This window comes from Pholcus phalangioides, unplaced genomic scaffold, assembly GCF_987345545.1.
Source record: "Pholcus phalangioides strain wild (caught in Gottingen) unplaced genomic scaffold, Ppha-v1.0 ptg000022l_1, whole genome shotgun sequence".
NCBI lineage: Eukaryota > Metazoa > Arthropoda > Arachnida > Araneae > Pholcidae > Pholcus > Pholcus phalangioides.
In genome coordinates, this window is record NW_028301615.1 from 31,398,433 (window position 1) to 31,416,087 (window position 17,655).

The 17,655-nt window shown below is 33.8% G+C and overlaps 1 protein-coding gene across 3 annotated transcripts in view; it reads right to left on the bottom strand.

Moving 5' to 3' along the window:
• The window catches only part of LOC149070189 (proton channel OtopLc-like), a 96,165-nt gene that overhangs the window by 38,361 nt on the left and 40,149 nt on the right, over positions 1 to 17,655 (bottom strand). Inside the window, exon 1 of one of the 3 annotated variants that reach the window (XM_089249764.1) lies at positions 1,118 to 1,687. The exons of the other annotated variants lie outside the window; for them this stretch is intronic. Within the exon in view, the coding sequence (XP_089105890.1) occupies positions 1,118 to 1,428 (311 nt within the window). The 5' untranslated portion in view covers positions 1,429 to 1,687. Of the gene's footprint in view, positions 1 to 1,117; positions 1,688 to 17,655 lie in introns of those variants that run through there. 3 annotated transcript variants of the gene reach the window in all.

Genomic DNA, 17,655 nt, shown 5'->3' on the forward strand with positions numbered 1-17,655 from the left:
TGTCCTGGAAGTCCTAACTCTATCCTTTATCCTATCAACCGCTCGTCGTAGAGGAATGATTTCGGTTTAAGAAATGCTCAAGAAGTGTTCAAAAATCACACCCTGTACCAATTTTGAGATTGAAAATACAGTGTGACCAAAAATAAAAATCTATGTTTCTATACGGTACAGAAAAACCCAATTGGAAAATTGTTGCCCTGGCTTTTCTAAGGGTAACAAAAAAAGTTCGCTTTTCTATAAGTGCAATATTCGCTGAGATATCTGAATTCGAAAATTGGACATAAGTTTGGAAAGAAGTGCATAAACGAATGTACAACGCTTCTTTAGCTTCATTTTTATGCTGCTCTTTCCGAACTTTTATCCGACTTTTTAATTCAAATATATTAGTGAATATTGCGCTTGGAAACGCGGAATTTTTTGTCAGGTCATCAACGTTCGAATTGGGGTTTGCTGACGGGGTGTCTATTTAAAAATTTGGTTTCTTTTATTTTGGGACACACTGTATTTTCACTCCCAAAACTGGTACAGAGGGATTTTGAACACATTTTGAGCATTTTTAAACTGGAAAAATAACTCTACGACGGACGTTTTATGAGATAATATATATATGAGATAGAGAGAGAAAGAGAGCTGGCAGGACACGCTGTGTAATTGGCTTAGGATATGCAATCGAAAATGTACTAAATTTGAAATAAATCAGTGGTTAATAAAAATTTTATGATATTTCTACAACAGAATTTTTTACGCTTTTCGACCATGTTATAAGGTACTTCTCTCAAAACCCAGATATTAACTAGAGGTATTTAACCCAGCTATTCTTTCTCCCCGTAGAATTCCAGGAGATGTATCTGGGAACACCGGTTGACAAACGCTAATCTAGAGCCTAATCTTCGATCGAAATTTTCAAACATTCAAACCATGTAAAAAGTGCTGAAAAAGTTCATTTTCTGACTAAAATGAATGCCTCAGCATCATGTTTACCATTCATAAAAAGTGAAACTGAAAGCTGCTGCACGTTTCGATGATTAAATGCCATTACTAGATTCAATTAATCGATTATTTCGCTTGATCGAATGGAAGTTCCACCAGTTGAAAATTGGAACACGAGAAAACTCACCCTTTATTTTTCATAGAAGACGAATGATTGGAGTCGTCGGAAGCGCTGGTAGAAGAGTGAGAATTGATGTACCTCAAGTACCTCGAACGAAACTGTTCACTAGGTATATAGACACCTTTCGGTCGAGGATTGTCCACGGATGTGTTCCCAGGACGTCCGCCCATCAGACGGAGATCGTTGCAGTCCGGAATCCTGGACATGTCATCATCCACATTGGAGCTGCTGCTGTAGTCTAAGTCACTGCTCGAAATCACCTCGCACGATACTGGCCTTTCATTTTCGGTTCCCGTCAACAAGACTAAGAACGACATTCACGATCGACTCCAAACAAACTTCCCAACCGATATTAGAAAATTTCTCCCATATTATCCATATCAACCGAACACTTAGAAATGCACTGGTAATACTTCCATTCCAGAACGGGCACGAGGTATTTTTCTCATCAAGTCCAGCTCAACCAGGAAGGAAGGACTTTTCTCATCTGATCCACACCACCGTAGACTTCAAAGCAAATGACTAAAAACTCCAGCTAACACATTGTTTGCCATGGATGCGGGAAAGAAAAACTTTTCTTTCTCCAACTTCTCTCTCTTTTAATGTCTTTTTCTTTACTTTACTTTACTTTACTTTATTGGACTTGCTGTTGTTGTTCTCTTCTTTCACGTCAATCCTGACCCGTTCTCAGGTCATTTGGAAAACGCTTCAAACCGTAACGAGTGAGAAATTACCTGAGTGTGAACAGTGCTGTGAACCAGATTCTTCTTTTTACGTCTTCGAGAATATTCAGGTGTTGGTTCTTCTTTCGTGCATATGCATATACTATACTACATTTAATATGGAAGACGTTACACTATTGTTTCTTCCATTTTCGGGTCGTGTGAAGCTAGGACATAAAAAGGGTTGAAATGAATCACTTTTTAAGGAACCTAATCTTTAGGAATCGAAAACGAAATCAAGTCCAGATAAGTAATGATTGGGAATCTCGGTTTGATTACAGTTATATCATCTTTGAATATTTTTTCCTGGATCGTTACGCTCTGGATAATGCGGAAATGTTATCTAAGGTTTTATTTATTGCAGTATTACGTTTCATTAACGTGTGTCGGTTTCGGTTTTTTCTGCCGTATCATTTTCTGTTTGAAGAGTGTTATGTAATTTTGGAAATTTAATTATTTTTTTGTATCTTCTTGACATTTATTTTTTTGTATAGATAATTCAGTTCATTTTTAATGAGTAGTATGGGAGATTTATGATGATATATTATATTATTCAAATATTTCGTTGAACTGAAATGTTTTTACGCAAATTTTAAGGAATTGTTACTTCTGATGTATGAGTAGAAAAAATGAGTAAATTTTTTTTTTCAAAATTTTAGTTTTGTATTTTACAGAATTTTTCCATAATTTTTCAACTCAAAAATTTGATGGATATTTTCCTACTTAATTTACGAGATATCGTTTTTATCAAATCGTCTTCATTTCATTTTTTAATTCATTCTTAATATTTTCTGTTTTATCCTCAAACTGCAACAAATTTTCTTCCATTGAATTTTTGAACATTTTTTAATAAAATATTTGATAATTTTTTAATAAAATATTTGATAATTTTTTAATAAAATATTTGATAATTTTTTAATGAAATATTTGATAATTTTTTAATAAAATATTTGATAATTTTTTAATAAAATATTTGATAATTTTTATATTTTTTAATGTGGTTTGTTTCATTACACATTTTTAATTTTTTTTTCGTAAAAACATTCCATTTAACTTTTGTTTCACGAAATTTTCAATAAATTTCGTTTTATTTATTTATTTGTTGATACGAAAATTACTGGCCGAGGCCTTCATAAGAGAATTCGTTGGTTGGGAAAGAGATATTGTTTTTCCTAAGAAAGAATTATTTTGAATTTTGGTACAAATTTTTTTGAAAATTTTTCCTCATCAACCTTTTTATCTTTACATTTTTATTAAAATATTTTATTTTATGCCAAAATTGCTACGTTTTCAAGACAAATAAATTCAACCGGTCGACCGTTCGACCGGTTGAATTTTTGTATAAATTAAAACCAGGCAAAGTTTCTAATTTATGTGATAATAAAATATTTTAATGAACATTAATTCTTAAAACGTTTTTCATTAAATTCTAGCATTAAAAGTTTCATTCCATCAATATTAATTGTGAAATGTTTGGATGAATTTTGCTCCATTTCAGGGCCGTTCAAGTATTACGTAAGCAAATTTTTATCCTATTTTGACCCCCCCCCCCCCGTCAGCAAAATTTCGTCAGCACTGCCCCCACCACCTAACACACATTGGTGGAATCAGAAACGTACGCAAGAAAAGGGGGCACAGGGGGGTCTCTCCCCAGATGGAAAAAATATATATTTTTTCAATGCAAAAAATATATTTTTTTAATTAAAATTTCGAAAGAAAATACCTTTATATGTTATTACAATCGATTTCTGTTAATTTCAATGCAATTTGAAGGGTAAGAACTCAAAATTTATCTTTAAGAAATTCATTGCGACCCACCCTTTAAGCAATATATGGTAAACCCTCGATCCGCAGACCAAATCTGGCCCTGAACTTTATCTGATGTAGCTTGCCCCCTCAAACCTACTTTTGTAAAAATGAACTAAGCGGCACATTTGCAAACCGCTTAAATCACCCGTGGCACAATTCCAAAGCATTTAAGTGGCCCGTGGCACATTTTGAGATCACTGAAGTAGGCCTAAAGGATCACTTAGGTAACCCGCGTCACAGTTCCAGAACACTTAAACTATCCGTGGCACATTTAGAGATCCATTGAGTTACATGTGGCGCAGTTTTGGAGCACTTAAGTAGCCCCCCACTTCAGTTCTACATCACTCAAGTTACCCGCGGAACATTCCCAGATTGCTTAAGTGATCCGTGACATAGTTTCACTTGAGTGATGCGTGGCACTGTTCCAGAGCACTTGAAGGATCCGTGAAACATTTAGAGATCACTAAAGTGGCTCTGTAGGGGACTTATCAATAAGAAGAATGTTAGTTGAGGTGCCCAATAACTGTCGAAAGGTTTTTTCCGGTTTTGGCGTACTGCGAATAAGAATATTTTACATTTTCATAATTTTCATAAATGGTGGTTTATGACGTAAGCATCATCCAAACCCCCCTTGTCATCAAAAGTCAGCAAATCGGAAACCCCTGCCCCCCCCCCCATTGATGCTGACGTAATTCTTGAATGACTCCTTACGATGTCCTTATAATCAAGTTTTAATGTATTTACATAAATTATAAATTTTTGTCATTCGTTTTATCAAAATTTTAGTTATTATTCTTTTTTAGTAGTAATCCGTATGTAAATTTACTCTGAAACTACGGGAGAAGGGTAGGAAATTTCAGTCCGAAAAGTTCGTTTATTCAAGATATCCCAATAAAAGTTCTTGGCATATTACATTAAAATTTAATATTAAGATTAATTTTTTGTAAAAATATTTAAAAAAATTCATAATACTGTAACAAGAATATTATACCTATTATACTTAATTTTTAAAAAATTGTTTTTCTGAAATGAAAATAAGAATAGCTATTATTCAAAATTTTCGTGCAGGACTCTGGTTGTGCGACACTCACATTTAAGCGGAGAAAAGTTGATATTGTACCTTAACATTGTCTCTATAGGAGAAATTTTGGTTCAAGAGGGTATCCGTTTAGTTATTACCAAATTAAGCGGGACAGAATGTATTTGAAAATTATTCTGTTTCATTCGATCATTGACTGCGCAAAGAAAAACCGGGACAATAGGCGTCCCGAAAGCCTTTTCCGGGACAGTTAATTTAATGGCGCAAAACCTGGACAACTGTCCGCCCTACGCGGAATCCTCTCTACAGTAACTGCGATTTTTTCATAAGAATAAGCATAAGAGCATTCATTTCATTTTTCCATTCTGGTGACCAAGAATTCAAATGCCAACAGATCGGTGTCGTAAATCATTGAACGCAGTCATCTTACATTATAACGCGTGTTTAATAAAGTAGAACCAATACATATGCTGTATACACACACACTCTCTCTCTCTCTCTCTCTCTCTACTCGTGCAAAATAACAGTAATATCCCTCCCCAAAAAATACAAAAATAGCAGTTATTTTATCAATCTACACTTGAAATCCAGATATCAATAGCAAAAAAAAATCATCGCTAAAGAATTAACTTACATGTTGTCTCTCTCACCAACGCCATCGCAAATGATCAATTAGTGTCATCCGTATTTCAAAATGAAATTACAATACACACGTAAAAACCAGAATTTCGATAGCTTTCGCAACCGCAATGCGTGGAAAACCCATTGTATAGAAATTTCAAGCTAACATTGTATCATATAGTCTGTCGTAAAAGTATATAGGCAATCGTTTTTCTAGAATAAAAAAAAAATCAAAAGCTTCTCATTTTGATCTCAGATTTTTAATATATGAATCTCATGTTGGTAAATCCATAGTAGTTTCGAAGTAGTTTCAATATCCTGACACTGCTCTGACCAATGTAGCGCCCGTCAGTATATTGACACGGATCAGACCAATGTAGCGCCCGTTATGGTGGACGTATTCCATCGGAACTTGGTATATATATATTATATAGACTATAGAAAAAAAAATGCAATAAAAAAGCACTACCTTTTCACCTGGTGGTCAAAAATTGAACTATTTTTTCCTTGCATAAATCTTTCTCTCATGGTGTTATTAAGATATTCTGATAATCTGGCTGTATTCGGACGAGTATTTTTTGAGGAAAAACTACTCAAAGTACGGGAACTTTAATTATGATCACCATGTACTTCTGCTACAGACTATATGTATAAGAGGAATATTATGTGGAAGAAAAAAGGAACAATAAATAAAAGAAATAAAAAAATGTTACAGTGAAATCATTCTTTAAGGATCCCCTATAAAAGAGACACCATTAAATAAGAGGTCAATTTCCCATGTAACGGGAGTGTGTTCGTCTTAGAGATGTTTTTAAGAAAATACGCAAAATCCATAAATGATCATTAATAGCGAAGAGAATACATAATCCGGCGGAAAACGAATAACGGACCAGCAATAAATTGGTTATTTTGCTCGAAAAAATTGCTATATTTTTCTCAAATTCACTCGGCCATCACCAGAAGAATTTCTATCTTGGATAAGCAAAGAATGTATCGGTAATAACTTCCGTAAGAATAAGCATTTCATGTCAAACCATTGAACCGTATTAGGGCAATGATTGCCTACCCTACGGACGAAATTTCGCTGCATTTACGAATGAAAGTATATGATCATCTTGGAATTTATTCCAAGTTTTATTGCTGCTTATGAGAAGGTCAAAACATGAAAAATGTTTTTCCATGACATCTTATTTACTTGATGATTCCCCAAACGGTGTGCCCTGGTAATCTAGAGTTCCGAAAGATCGGTCTGGAATGCAGCGAAATATTTTTGTGATAGAATTACATTGAAATTAGTAATAGGGCTGCGATTCCATATCAGTCTACATCATTTTTAGGGTGTCACCGGAGGGCTTTGGGATAGAGCAGGGGTGCCGTGAACTGAAAAAGTTTTGGGATTTCATAGGCTCTGGTTTCTAAGATGTTGTAATATATGATTTGAGTAGAAATGGAAAGATCACATCAATTTGTAAAAATACAGTCACGTTATTTTTCAATAACTTTTTTCTTTATCAGTGAATCCCCACGAGTTTTTACTCCATTCAATGTTCATGAAAAATATTGTTGTTTCATATTAATTAAAGTGTTACACACAATTTTTATGAAAAAGTTATAAAGGCATATTTATAACGGTTTTATTTGAAGGAAAATTCATTAAAAAGAAATACTGGTGAGTTGTATTTTTTGTGAAAAATTTAATGATGCAAAATTGATTAAAAATGAGGAAAAGAAGTTCATGAGAAACTGAATTTTATGGAATAAAATTCCAAAAATTTTGTGAAACAATGATGAAATATCGTAATATTAATCGCGAATCAAGTGATATTTATTAAATGTACATAGTTTTATTTTTCATTATCTTTTTTTATTTTACTTCTATTAAAAAAAAAAGTTATCGGCATTATTCTATTTTGCATCGGCTTTGTTTCCATCACATTTCCTTTCTTTCTTTTCAAAATATTTTTCATCAAATTTATTCTTTTGTTTTTCAGGAATTTTCATTAGTTTTTAATTAGGAAAATTCTTTTCTTTACACATTTTATGAATTTTGTTTCATTAAATTTTTTATTTATTTTGTTTCATTAAATTTTGTATTTATTTTGTTTCATTAAATTTTTTATTTATTTTGTTTCATTAAATTTTGTATTTATTTTGTTTCATTAAATTTTTTATTTATTTTGTTTAATTAAATTTTTTATTTATTTTGTTTAATTAAATTTTTATTCACTTTGTTTCATTAAATTTTTGTTTTTATCAATTTTGCTTCATTAAATTTTTATATACTTATTTTTATTTGATTTTTTTTACAATATTTTATTTGTTTTCATTTTATATATTTCGTTTCATTATACACCGAAACCTCGCTACAACGATACTCGATATAATGATAATCCCTCTACAACGATATTTTTTCTTGGTCCACAGAGTATCGTTATATCTAGGTTTCGCTGCGTTTTGTAATTTTAGTTTCATTATATTTTTATAAAAGTTTAGAGTCTTCATTTACATTTTCATAATTTTAGTTTCATTATTTTTTCAATAACAATGAAATATTTCATAAGTTTCATTCTCTAGTTTTCTTTGAATTTCATTTCATTAACATTTTCTTCAAATTCTATTCATTCCTGAATTATATTTTACTAGATCCTCATGAAATTTTTTTGTTACAATTTTCCATTTTTCTTTCAAATTTTCACAAATTCTTTCTCTTTCATCAATTTTGTTTCATCAGTTTTTTTCAAATTTACTTTAAATATAACTTTTTGTGATTTTCCTACTTTATTCTTCTATTACGAGATTTTTCATCAATGCCACACCCTAATTTATCATAGATTTTATTTCGTTACATTTTTAAATGATTTTTCTAACATTTTTCGAATTTCCATCAACGTTTTCTTCAGAATTTATTTTAATTCAAATTTGTGATGAGATTCATCACGTTTTTATATGCTTAATCATGGCCGTAACTAGAGGGGAGGAGGGCAGTAGAGGCGCAACTGCCCCGGGTGGCAGGATTTACGGGGAGCGGCTGTTTTAGGTGGGGACAAAGAACGCCATTACAAAATTATTGAATTTTAAAGCTGTGGTTGCGGCAAAATAATGTTTGCCCCGGGCCGCAAAATTCACAGTTATGGCCCTGGCTTAATGCTAAAATATATAAATATCAAAAATTCCTCATTAAGTGGATAATATACTTTAACATATATCCGTACATAACCATAAAATAAATAAACAGATAACAAAAACTGGTGACATTTTTAAAACCTTATCATAGTTATCGAAGACATCCAAGGACTTCAGTTTACCTTGAAGATTTTGACCGTAATTACCGAATAATTCCCAGTGTAATGATATGAAATATATATATAAATACCTTATATTCATTTCATACTCACGCAATCATACACGTCAGGGCATAACTGCAAACATTCAAGAGAAATAAATTGCATGCGCTTCACAGATTCACGGATGAGCAAATGCGTCGCACCATAATTATAGTGTATACGCAATATATTGCACGAGTATTGTTCTTATTTCTATTCGGGGGAAACGAGAGAGCGTTCTCCAATGGGTGCCATGACATGGGGCCAGAGGATAAATACGAATTCAAGAGAAGAAAAGGTCAAACTAGCTTAGATGAGATGACATGAGAGAGGAAATTATTAACACCGCACGAAAACTAGTCGAGGAAAAGCACAAAGTGGCACACATACACACAATGTCAATAGGTAAATTCAAGTTTATATACATCAGAGGGCCAGTATGGATAGTAGTATAAATCGTGAGTGGGTGTCACTAAACATCCAATCAAACGCTGAACAATAGCGGGAATAATTCATGCTTTTTTCGCGTTAAATGTGAGCCATTCATTGCGGTGCTAACCACGCGTGATTCAGAAGAGCTGTATGTTATGGATGTTTTTTTGTAAGTCGACAACTTTTTTTTGAATCGATATTTTCATGGCTACTTCATGTCTAAGGATAAGCACTGCGGTGAAAATAAAAACCATCGAAAAACTGAAACCATGAAGTATTGTCGCAGCTGTTAAGCCATGGTCGAGTCGCTTCTCCATAGCAATCGGTATCTCCCATGATAACCTGGGGAAAAAGATATTTTTCAAATGACTTGATAATAGAATAACAACCTGGAGGAATCTCCTGGTTTCTCGAGTGTTTCGACCGCAGTATAACAGTTACGCGAAATCTCATGGTTTCCATCGGGACAATCATGACGGAAACGACCCTGAAAATTCCCATGCTTACGAATGGCGTGACCCATAGCAGCCCAAAAAATACCATGGCTTTATCAGCGAATTGACAAACGCTAACAGTTTGGAGAAAAAATCTCGTGGTTTTATGAGCAACACAACCACGGCATCCGACGAAATGCTTGAAGAACATCTCATGGTTTAACTAGCTCAGTCGATCATGACATAACAGCTGAAGTCACGAAATACGTACCATAAGAAATCTCATGTCCACAACATTTAAAACAGCCAGCCAATTTGTTTGCTTCCCAGTTCGGAAGAAAGAAAATAGAGGAAGAGATAGGAGCTAGAAGGCTCAATTTGACCAATTTGTCATCACCAGCATACAGGTGTTTTGCGAATTACATGCCAGGAATTAAAGATGCGTTGACAACGTGTTATCAATTCACTCTTTCGGCATTATGATTGGATATACTGGTGGTTTCAAAAATGGTATGATGCATTTGGTGATTGATAAGCAGGGTAGTTTTAACCCTTTATATCCTGACGGTACTTTACCAGGTTAGATAATTTGTTTTGAGCTAACCAATTGTTTCAAAAACATTGTTTTTTTTTGTCTTTAATTAGAACTAAAATAACAAATAATGTTTATAAAGGTTGTTATATATTATATGTACCCAAATAACCATGATAATTGTTTATTATTATCTCATTACATTTATACTTTTACTATAATCTATGTATATAAAATTGATTTTCTGTATGTCTGTGTGTGTGTGTATGTTCTCTATACAAATGTATAATTTTAGATCAATCGTCACCAAATTTTGCATATATACCAAATGGGACCCGACTTGGACAATAGGCTACTTTAAAATTTCGTCAGAGCAGGGCAAATGTCCCAAACGGGAGAAAAACTGTCGGGCAACAATGGTTTTTGGGCCTCAACAGTCACTTTCCGAACGTTTACTTTGGTTACCGTGGTTCCCTAGCAATGCGTTTCAGACATGTGTATGCCTTTACAACGGTTTGTCTCTTCTTTAATTCTGTTAATATATGCATATGTATAAAAGTTTATGCCTTTATAATGGTTTGCCACATTTTCAATACTCTCAGTAATGAGGCTTTTTGAATAGATGCTATAATCATCATAAGCATCGCTTTGAGGATCAGGAAAAGGGTGATCCTCATAGAAATCAGTGTTAAAATTGCCGATTTTACTGTAGAAATGCTGAAATTTGGTGGGGTTTTCTGTCACATCTATAATTTTAAAAATTGTATTGAATTCTCGATTGTTTGAATACTGAAGTTCACTTAGAGATACGAAGTCCAGAAAATTAAACGAAAAGTAATAATTATCCGGACCTACTTTTGAGTTGGATATCCAGGCAATAACATTGATTTCAACTTTTTATTTATATCTTCTCAAGCGTGAAAATTAATGTCTTCGTTTTCTCTTTTAATATTCAACTGCATAAATTCATATAGTTTAGGTGGTTTTAAAATTAATTATATGGGTACCCATAAAAAGTACATCGAAGAAATTCCACAGCTGTAACTAAGCATTTTTGGAAGCTGAAATAGGCAGAAATAGATAACTTGAAGTTCAAAAAGGGGAGAAGTGGAATCGAAATACTTAGCGTCCTTAAAAAAGGGGAAAAAATATATTCATTTCTACGTTTCATTAAATCTAGATTTGTTTATCTCATGAATCGCGCAGGAAGTCGCCATATTGGTTACCTTACACAAGGTTTGTAAGTTCTCCTCAAAGAAAGATATCATGTGATCCAAAAAGCCTCATTGAAGAAAACCCGGGCAGCGCCGGGTATTATAGCTAGTTTATTATAAATTTCTTCTTGTTCTACTCTTCATAATGTCGGATATAAAGGGTTAAGAGACTCGTGGAGTCCAGGCAAAGTGATTTTTCTGACTGGCTAAAAATTTCCTGTCTAACAATTCACACGCTTTATTTTCAAAAATTTTGACAAGATTTAATTTTGATTAAGCCCAATTAAATGTTGGGGCCCTTGGCCCGTGCTCGGTTGGGCCCACGCGTTAAGACAGCGTTGTTGATAGGCCATTTCTAAGTCGAGAGTCGATCGAACTCTACTTCAGCCAATTCAGCCAACTGCGGTTCGTCTACTTTCCACTTCGTAATGTCAACAAAACGGAAAAGATTGTGCTTGACAGTGAATGAAAAAATATATTTTTTTTGAAAGAAATTAACGTGCGAACTCTCTTACAAGCGCAGAAATTACCAAAAAAGTACGGGATTCAAAAAATTACATTGCGTCCTCTAATCAAAGATCAGTAAAAGATCGTTTCTATACGGCAAGTAGTTTAGCGGGGTTCCATCATCCTGAAAATACTTCAGAGAAAAGAGATTCGCTTGAAATGTTATCTTAAATCATAGTTCCCAAATTTTTTGTCCTATCGCCCCCTTTCTTCAGAAATTTTTTCTCATCGCCCCCCTAATGCAATCCAACCCATAGGATATCCGTAGCTTCTACCGCTTCCCGCCCCCGGAACATTCCATTGCCATCCAGGGGGCGTTAACGCCCACGTTGAGAATCACTGTCGTAAATCAATTCTATGGAGTCTCATGTTCACCAAAACGTTGCGATGAAGCAAACAAAAATAACTTATTTTCTATGTAAATTCGTCAATGAAGGTGAGCGACGAAATCGTTTTTTTATTTCCTGCATTTCTTTTTCACATCATCTCTCATATCTACGAACTAATTACGTCCATACGGGTTCGTAAAATCGACTGCAGTCGGAAAATCCACAGAGGAATGTTCACGAAGTGCATGTAAAAAGTGTAGTACTTCCCCCCCCCCCCCCACCAGCTCTCTATCTTAATCAGGGCCCTCAACCAGGGCCGTCTAAAGGGCATCATTGGCCCCGAGCTAAGTGATTTTTCTGAGGACCTTAAAAGAAATATCTCGAAAAATCCAACTCGTTTTTCTGAGGCCCCTCTTCTCTTGAGGCCTCCGAGCCGAGCCCGGGTGAGCCCATGCGTTAGGACGTCACTGCCCGCAATATCCAGGAGTGAGACCTTTTACCGTTATTAAAATTATTTCTGAATACATTTGCAACGTACAAAATTTTTATGAATAAGGATGTGGTTAAGAGCGACAGGCAAAGCTGTATTAAAGAGCTGTACAAAGCTGTAAAAAAAAACTGTATTATTTTTTAATACAGCTTTGGTGATAGGTTTCCTCATATAAGTGAAAACACTTCTCTTTGATACAGATTTGGTAAGTACCATTGCTGTAGCGTACCGCAGCACTATATTTAGAAATTATTGAACTACAGTATGCGATGAAGTAAGTATTTATTCAAAGTTAAGTTTGAAATAAAATTCCCTATATTGATGTGTGTGTGTGTGATGTGTTCTGTAGGTTCTGTGCTGCCATCTGTCTTCCAGACCGAAGTGAGAAACTGGGAATTTAGTGCATGTTTTTCTGAATGTGATTTATTTTCTGTTGTTTACGCTAGAGACTTTTTGCTTTCTTTGCTTCTTATACCGGGCACCACTGGTCCATAAACGAGTTACCTACATAGCTGGATACAGGGGAGAGCGAAGGGGGCGATCGTCTCTTCCCCGCTAGTTCAGTAAAAAACTTTTATTACTATTATTGGCGTAGAAGAGAGCATGGGGGGGGGGAAAGATTGATAATCGCCCCCCTATGCAAACCCTCAGTGATTACCACCCGCCCCCCCCCCCGTTCAAGGAGGCTGTACACACTTATGGTTCCCCCATCCCACACTCCCCCCAGGCTTTTCGTTGGTGCCCGTGAACGAGATACATGTTGGAATGGTAACAATTATGTAACAGTCAATGAAATATCCGTTTTTGACAATAAATTTGGACATGCACACAGCCGCAATCCTATGTGCCTCCCCCCAATTCGAAATACCAGTTGTCCCCTCCGATAGAAATCAGCAGCTACAGCCCTGTTGGTGTAACGGCCCACCTCCCAGTAGTCACTGAATTAGAGAGCGAAAGTGAAACAGAAACTTCTTTTTTTTATCTGTCATAGGTGTCATCGGAAAGAGTTATAGTGGCGCCATCTTTCGAATTAACAAAGAATCTCAATGATCACAGGCGGTTACTGCCCTCTAGTGTCAAAAAAATAAATAAACCAGGATTTAAATTATACTTTCTCCCTAATGCGCGATTTCAGTTACATACTCTATAATCAATTGCATGAATCAACGACGATCAGAAATAATTTTTAAATTTGATAATTATCACTACTTTTATTTCATTGTTTTAAGTCTGGTCAAAACTATTTCTAATTATTGTGAATTCAGAAGAAAAACAATCAGTTTTCAATTTGTATATTTATTGATTTTTATATTCAAATAGTTTTTGTTCATTGAATTAGTAAATATATATAATACTATATGACATTATTCAGTATTTTCTATGATAATTTGTAGTTTTTTTTCCTCTGATATCATTAGCGTATCACAATTTTAACTATATGTGTGAATACAAATAATTAATTAGATTTTATTTTAAACATAAATAATAGGTAAATAATAAATTCTAAAATTATGTACATTTAAAATTAGAACGATGGCAAATATATGTAAAAGAATATTAAAGAAAACATTACATTTTGAATTTATTCTGCCATCTAATAATTAGATATAAATATAGAATGTTTCCATGAATGTGAAAATCATAATAAAATAATGATGAATCCATTATATATCATTTAAGAGAAGTTATTTCTGTAGCTTCAAAATACGAACAGTTAATAGACCGTAATGACATCAATGAAAAAATTCGAAATTTTATCAATGTCAGAAATAAAATTTCATATTTGATGATGAAATAAAATGTGAAATTGCATAAACACATAATATAAAACGGAAAATAAGATTTGAAATTTCGAAATCTCAATAATATAGTATGAATATTAGATTCTGTAATTATGAAATATAAATTTTGATGATATGGAATTTAAAATTTCAGAATGTCAAAATAAATTTTTAGTGGAGTGAAAATGGAAATTTCAAACTTTCGTATAAAGTTGACATTATATTCAATCACCATTATTTCAATTTTTTTGTTTCGTGATAATTGTTATTTTTGAGTTGCTGTACTAAATATTTGACATTATATGTGTATATTTTTGGCATTTTGCTTTTTGTTGTTTTTGTATTTTAAATCGTTAAAATACAAATACAAAGTTTGAAACTAATATGATATTTTAAAATATAATCTGAAATTTCAATTACACAATGTAAAATTTGAATTTCAGAAACACGAAACAAAAAGTAATGCGTAATAAAACTAAAAATTTTAATAAAATAATAAGACTAATTAAATATAATAAGATAATAATTAAGATTGTAATAACAATGTAAAAATAATAAATAATGAGACAAATATGAAGCAAAAATTTTTTCCCTAATACTTTCAAACACCTGATGAATCTTTTCACAATTTAATCATCATCATTTCCCTTTTTCGAGTCATCGTTATTATTTTTTTCAAGTCATTATTACCACAACAAACAAATTTTTAACAAAAATTATTCAAAATTATTTTTCCGATAACAAAAACATCGAAGGATAACAACAAAATCTTACTGTCTATGATAACCATCATCTTCAGTCGCAAACTTCTCCACCTTCATTTTATACGCGTTAGACTGTTTTTTGGACATGGGACACATGCGTAACAGTAAATCCACACAACGAAATAGTTAAGTTGAGTTAGCATAGCCGCGAATACGGCAATGGATCACCACAATATAATCCACCGAACAATAATCCACCGAACAACAGTTTTTCGCGCCTGTGGTCGAAAATAATAGGAAATAATGATAAGGTGAAAAGAATCTCAAATCCGTCATTCGAGACGAATTTTTTTTTTTTCATTTAGCAAGGATGGATATAAACTGGTTATAAAGGCTATGGAGGTGGGAAAAAACATAACCGGGAAGACGTTATAAAAAGAGAAGAATTGTTTCAGTTAGGCTATTCGCGTTAAGGCTATTATATGGATAATAATGTATAAAAAAAATTATGGAGGAAAATAAGCTTTTCGGTTGGTTCGGCATTTTTCTCACACGCATGCGTTTAGGGTTTTTTTGTTTGGAATTAAGCTTCATTTTTTTTTATTATATACATTATGTATGGTGCAATGAATGGACATACACGAGAATTTGCTTTTGTTTCCTTTTTCAATTCTAAATCTCTTGTCCCTCCCTTATAATAAATACAATGTTTAGCTCATTAATCAACTTGATATAATCGTTTCCGCCATTTTGTTTTTTCGTTGACAATCTCTTTTGTTTAACCATTCGTTTTTAAATTAAAATTCGTCAAAAGTATTTTTCTATGAATTTTATTTTTTTGAATTATCATTATTCACTGATAGTTAGAAAAATAGATGGCAGCACTATACCAAGCATCACACAGAAACAAATTGAACGTTAGGTTCTCTACATGGTCACGCACTTTCCAACATGCACCAATTCGTTACAAATTCCGTAGAGAAATGTGGATATGGACGAAGTTCATGTGTGGTTTAGTAGTAGTAGGTTTGTTACGCACCTTTTGTGTGTGTGGTAATAACATGCTAAATCACGATGAGCTGATGGACGAAATTTCAAATATTGAGTTTGTTCGAATTGGTTGACGGATGAGACTTTCTTTCTTTCAAACCGAGCACAACTCAGATCTATCACCATCATCCATGTGTGTACCTAACAGTCTGAGTGCGTGGTGTGGAGTGAGTAATGTGTTATGATTGAATTATATTTGTATTTCTTATATTTATATATCATATTATATATACTTTTTAAAGGGGAGATCGGCTTGCATTCGCACCTCGAAGTTGGGAACCACAGAAAACCAACTTCAGCCGACCACCACTGTGGCGACGGTAGGGTTCGAACCCGGGACCTCGCGACGTGAGTCTATCACTATGACCACTCGACCACCACAGTGGCGATGGATGAGACTGAATAATATACAGTCAAATCCCGTGTCAACGTTATAGCGAAATTCTCGTTTTAACGAACACTTTTCTAATCCTCCAGATAAGTTTACCTAGGAACAATGCATAAACATGGAATTCCGTTGCAACGAAATGATTTATCCAGTCGCTCGGAGTTCGTTATAACGGGATTCGACTGTAGTTTAAAAATTAATATAAATTGAAGGAACTGGTGTATTTGAATGCGGTTTGCGAAAAGTTATTCCCCCGAAAGGGGAGATTTCTTTGTTATACAAAAAAAAATCTACCTCGCGCGATAGAAGTGAAACTTCTGGGTTGTGTTATATGTTATAAATCCAACAAAAATATCTTCTAAACTAGTTTGTTAGAGCTACCCGAAATCAGATACAAAAACTTTTGATTCCTAATATCGCATCATTCACAGGTCAAACGGGCGTTTAATGGCCTTGGAACTCTCACGGACCACCACCGTCTATAGCAGAAGGTCTCCGTGCGAAGCTCGTGACGTCACTGAAGAAGGTCATCTCACCTGTAGCCATTGGATATATAGCAGGCCGACGCATGCGCCATCTTTTTACCCTTTTTTGTAGCATATCCAATGGCTATAGGTGAAATGGCCTTCTTCAGTGACGTCACGAGCTTCGTTCGGACGCCTTTCGCTATAGATGGTGTTACACGAACCCACTGCAACCCTAACACCACTGTTGAGATCCCATGAGTCTAGCCCAGGAACCTGAATCATTCAGAGGTCACCAAAATTATAAGCTTTCAGTAATTATGTCTTTCATAAATTCTGAATTTCCATCCATTCTGAAACTATTTGTCTCATTATTATGTTGTTCAATGTTGGCTGCATTATTTTTAATTCCTTAATTTTTTTGCTGTCATTTTTCATTAATTTTGAATTTATAATAAATGCCGAATTATCACTTTAAATAAGTTCTGGAGTCACTTCCTAAATTGATTTCCATTTTCATTGATTAGTTGTTGAGATATTTTTCGCTACTCCTGTAAACGTGAATCCCACGTGAGAACAGATGCTTATAACTTAATAATCGCTACCAATTTTCAGAAATTCTCCTGTAATTATACTTGAATTTGAGAAATATACATTTTTTCATTAAAAAAGTCGCAAACACAGAGTCCACGTAACTTTGGGTAG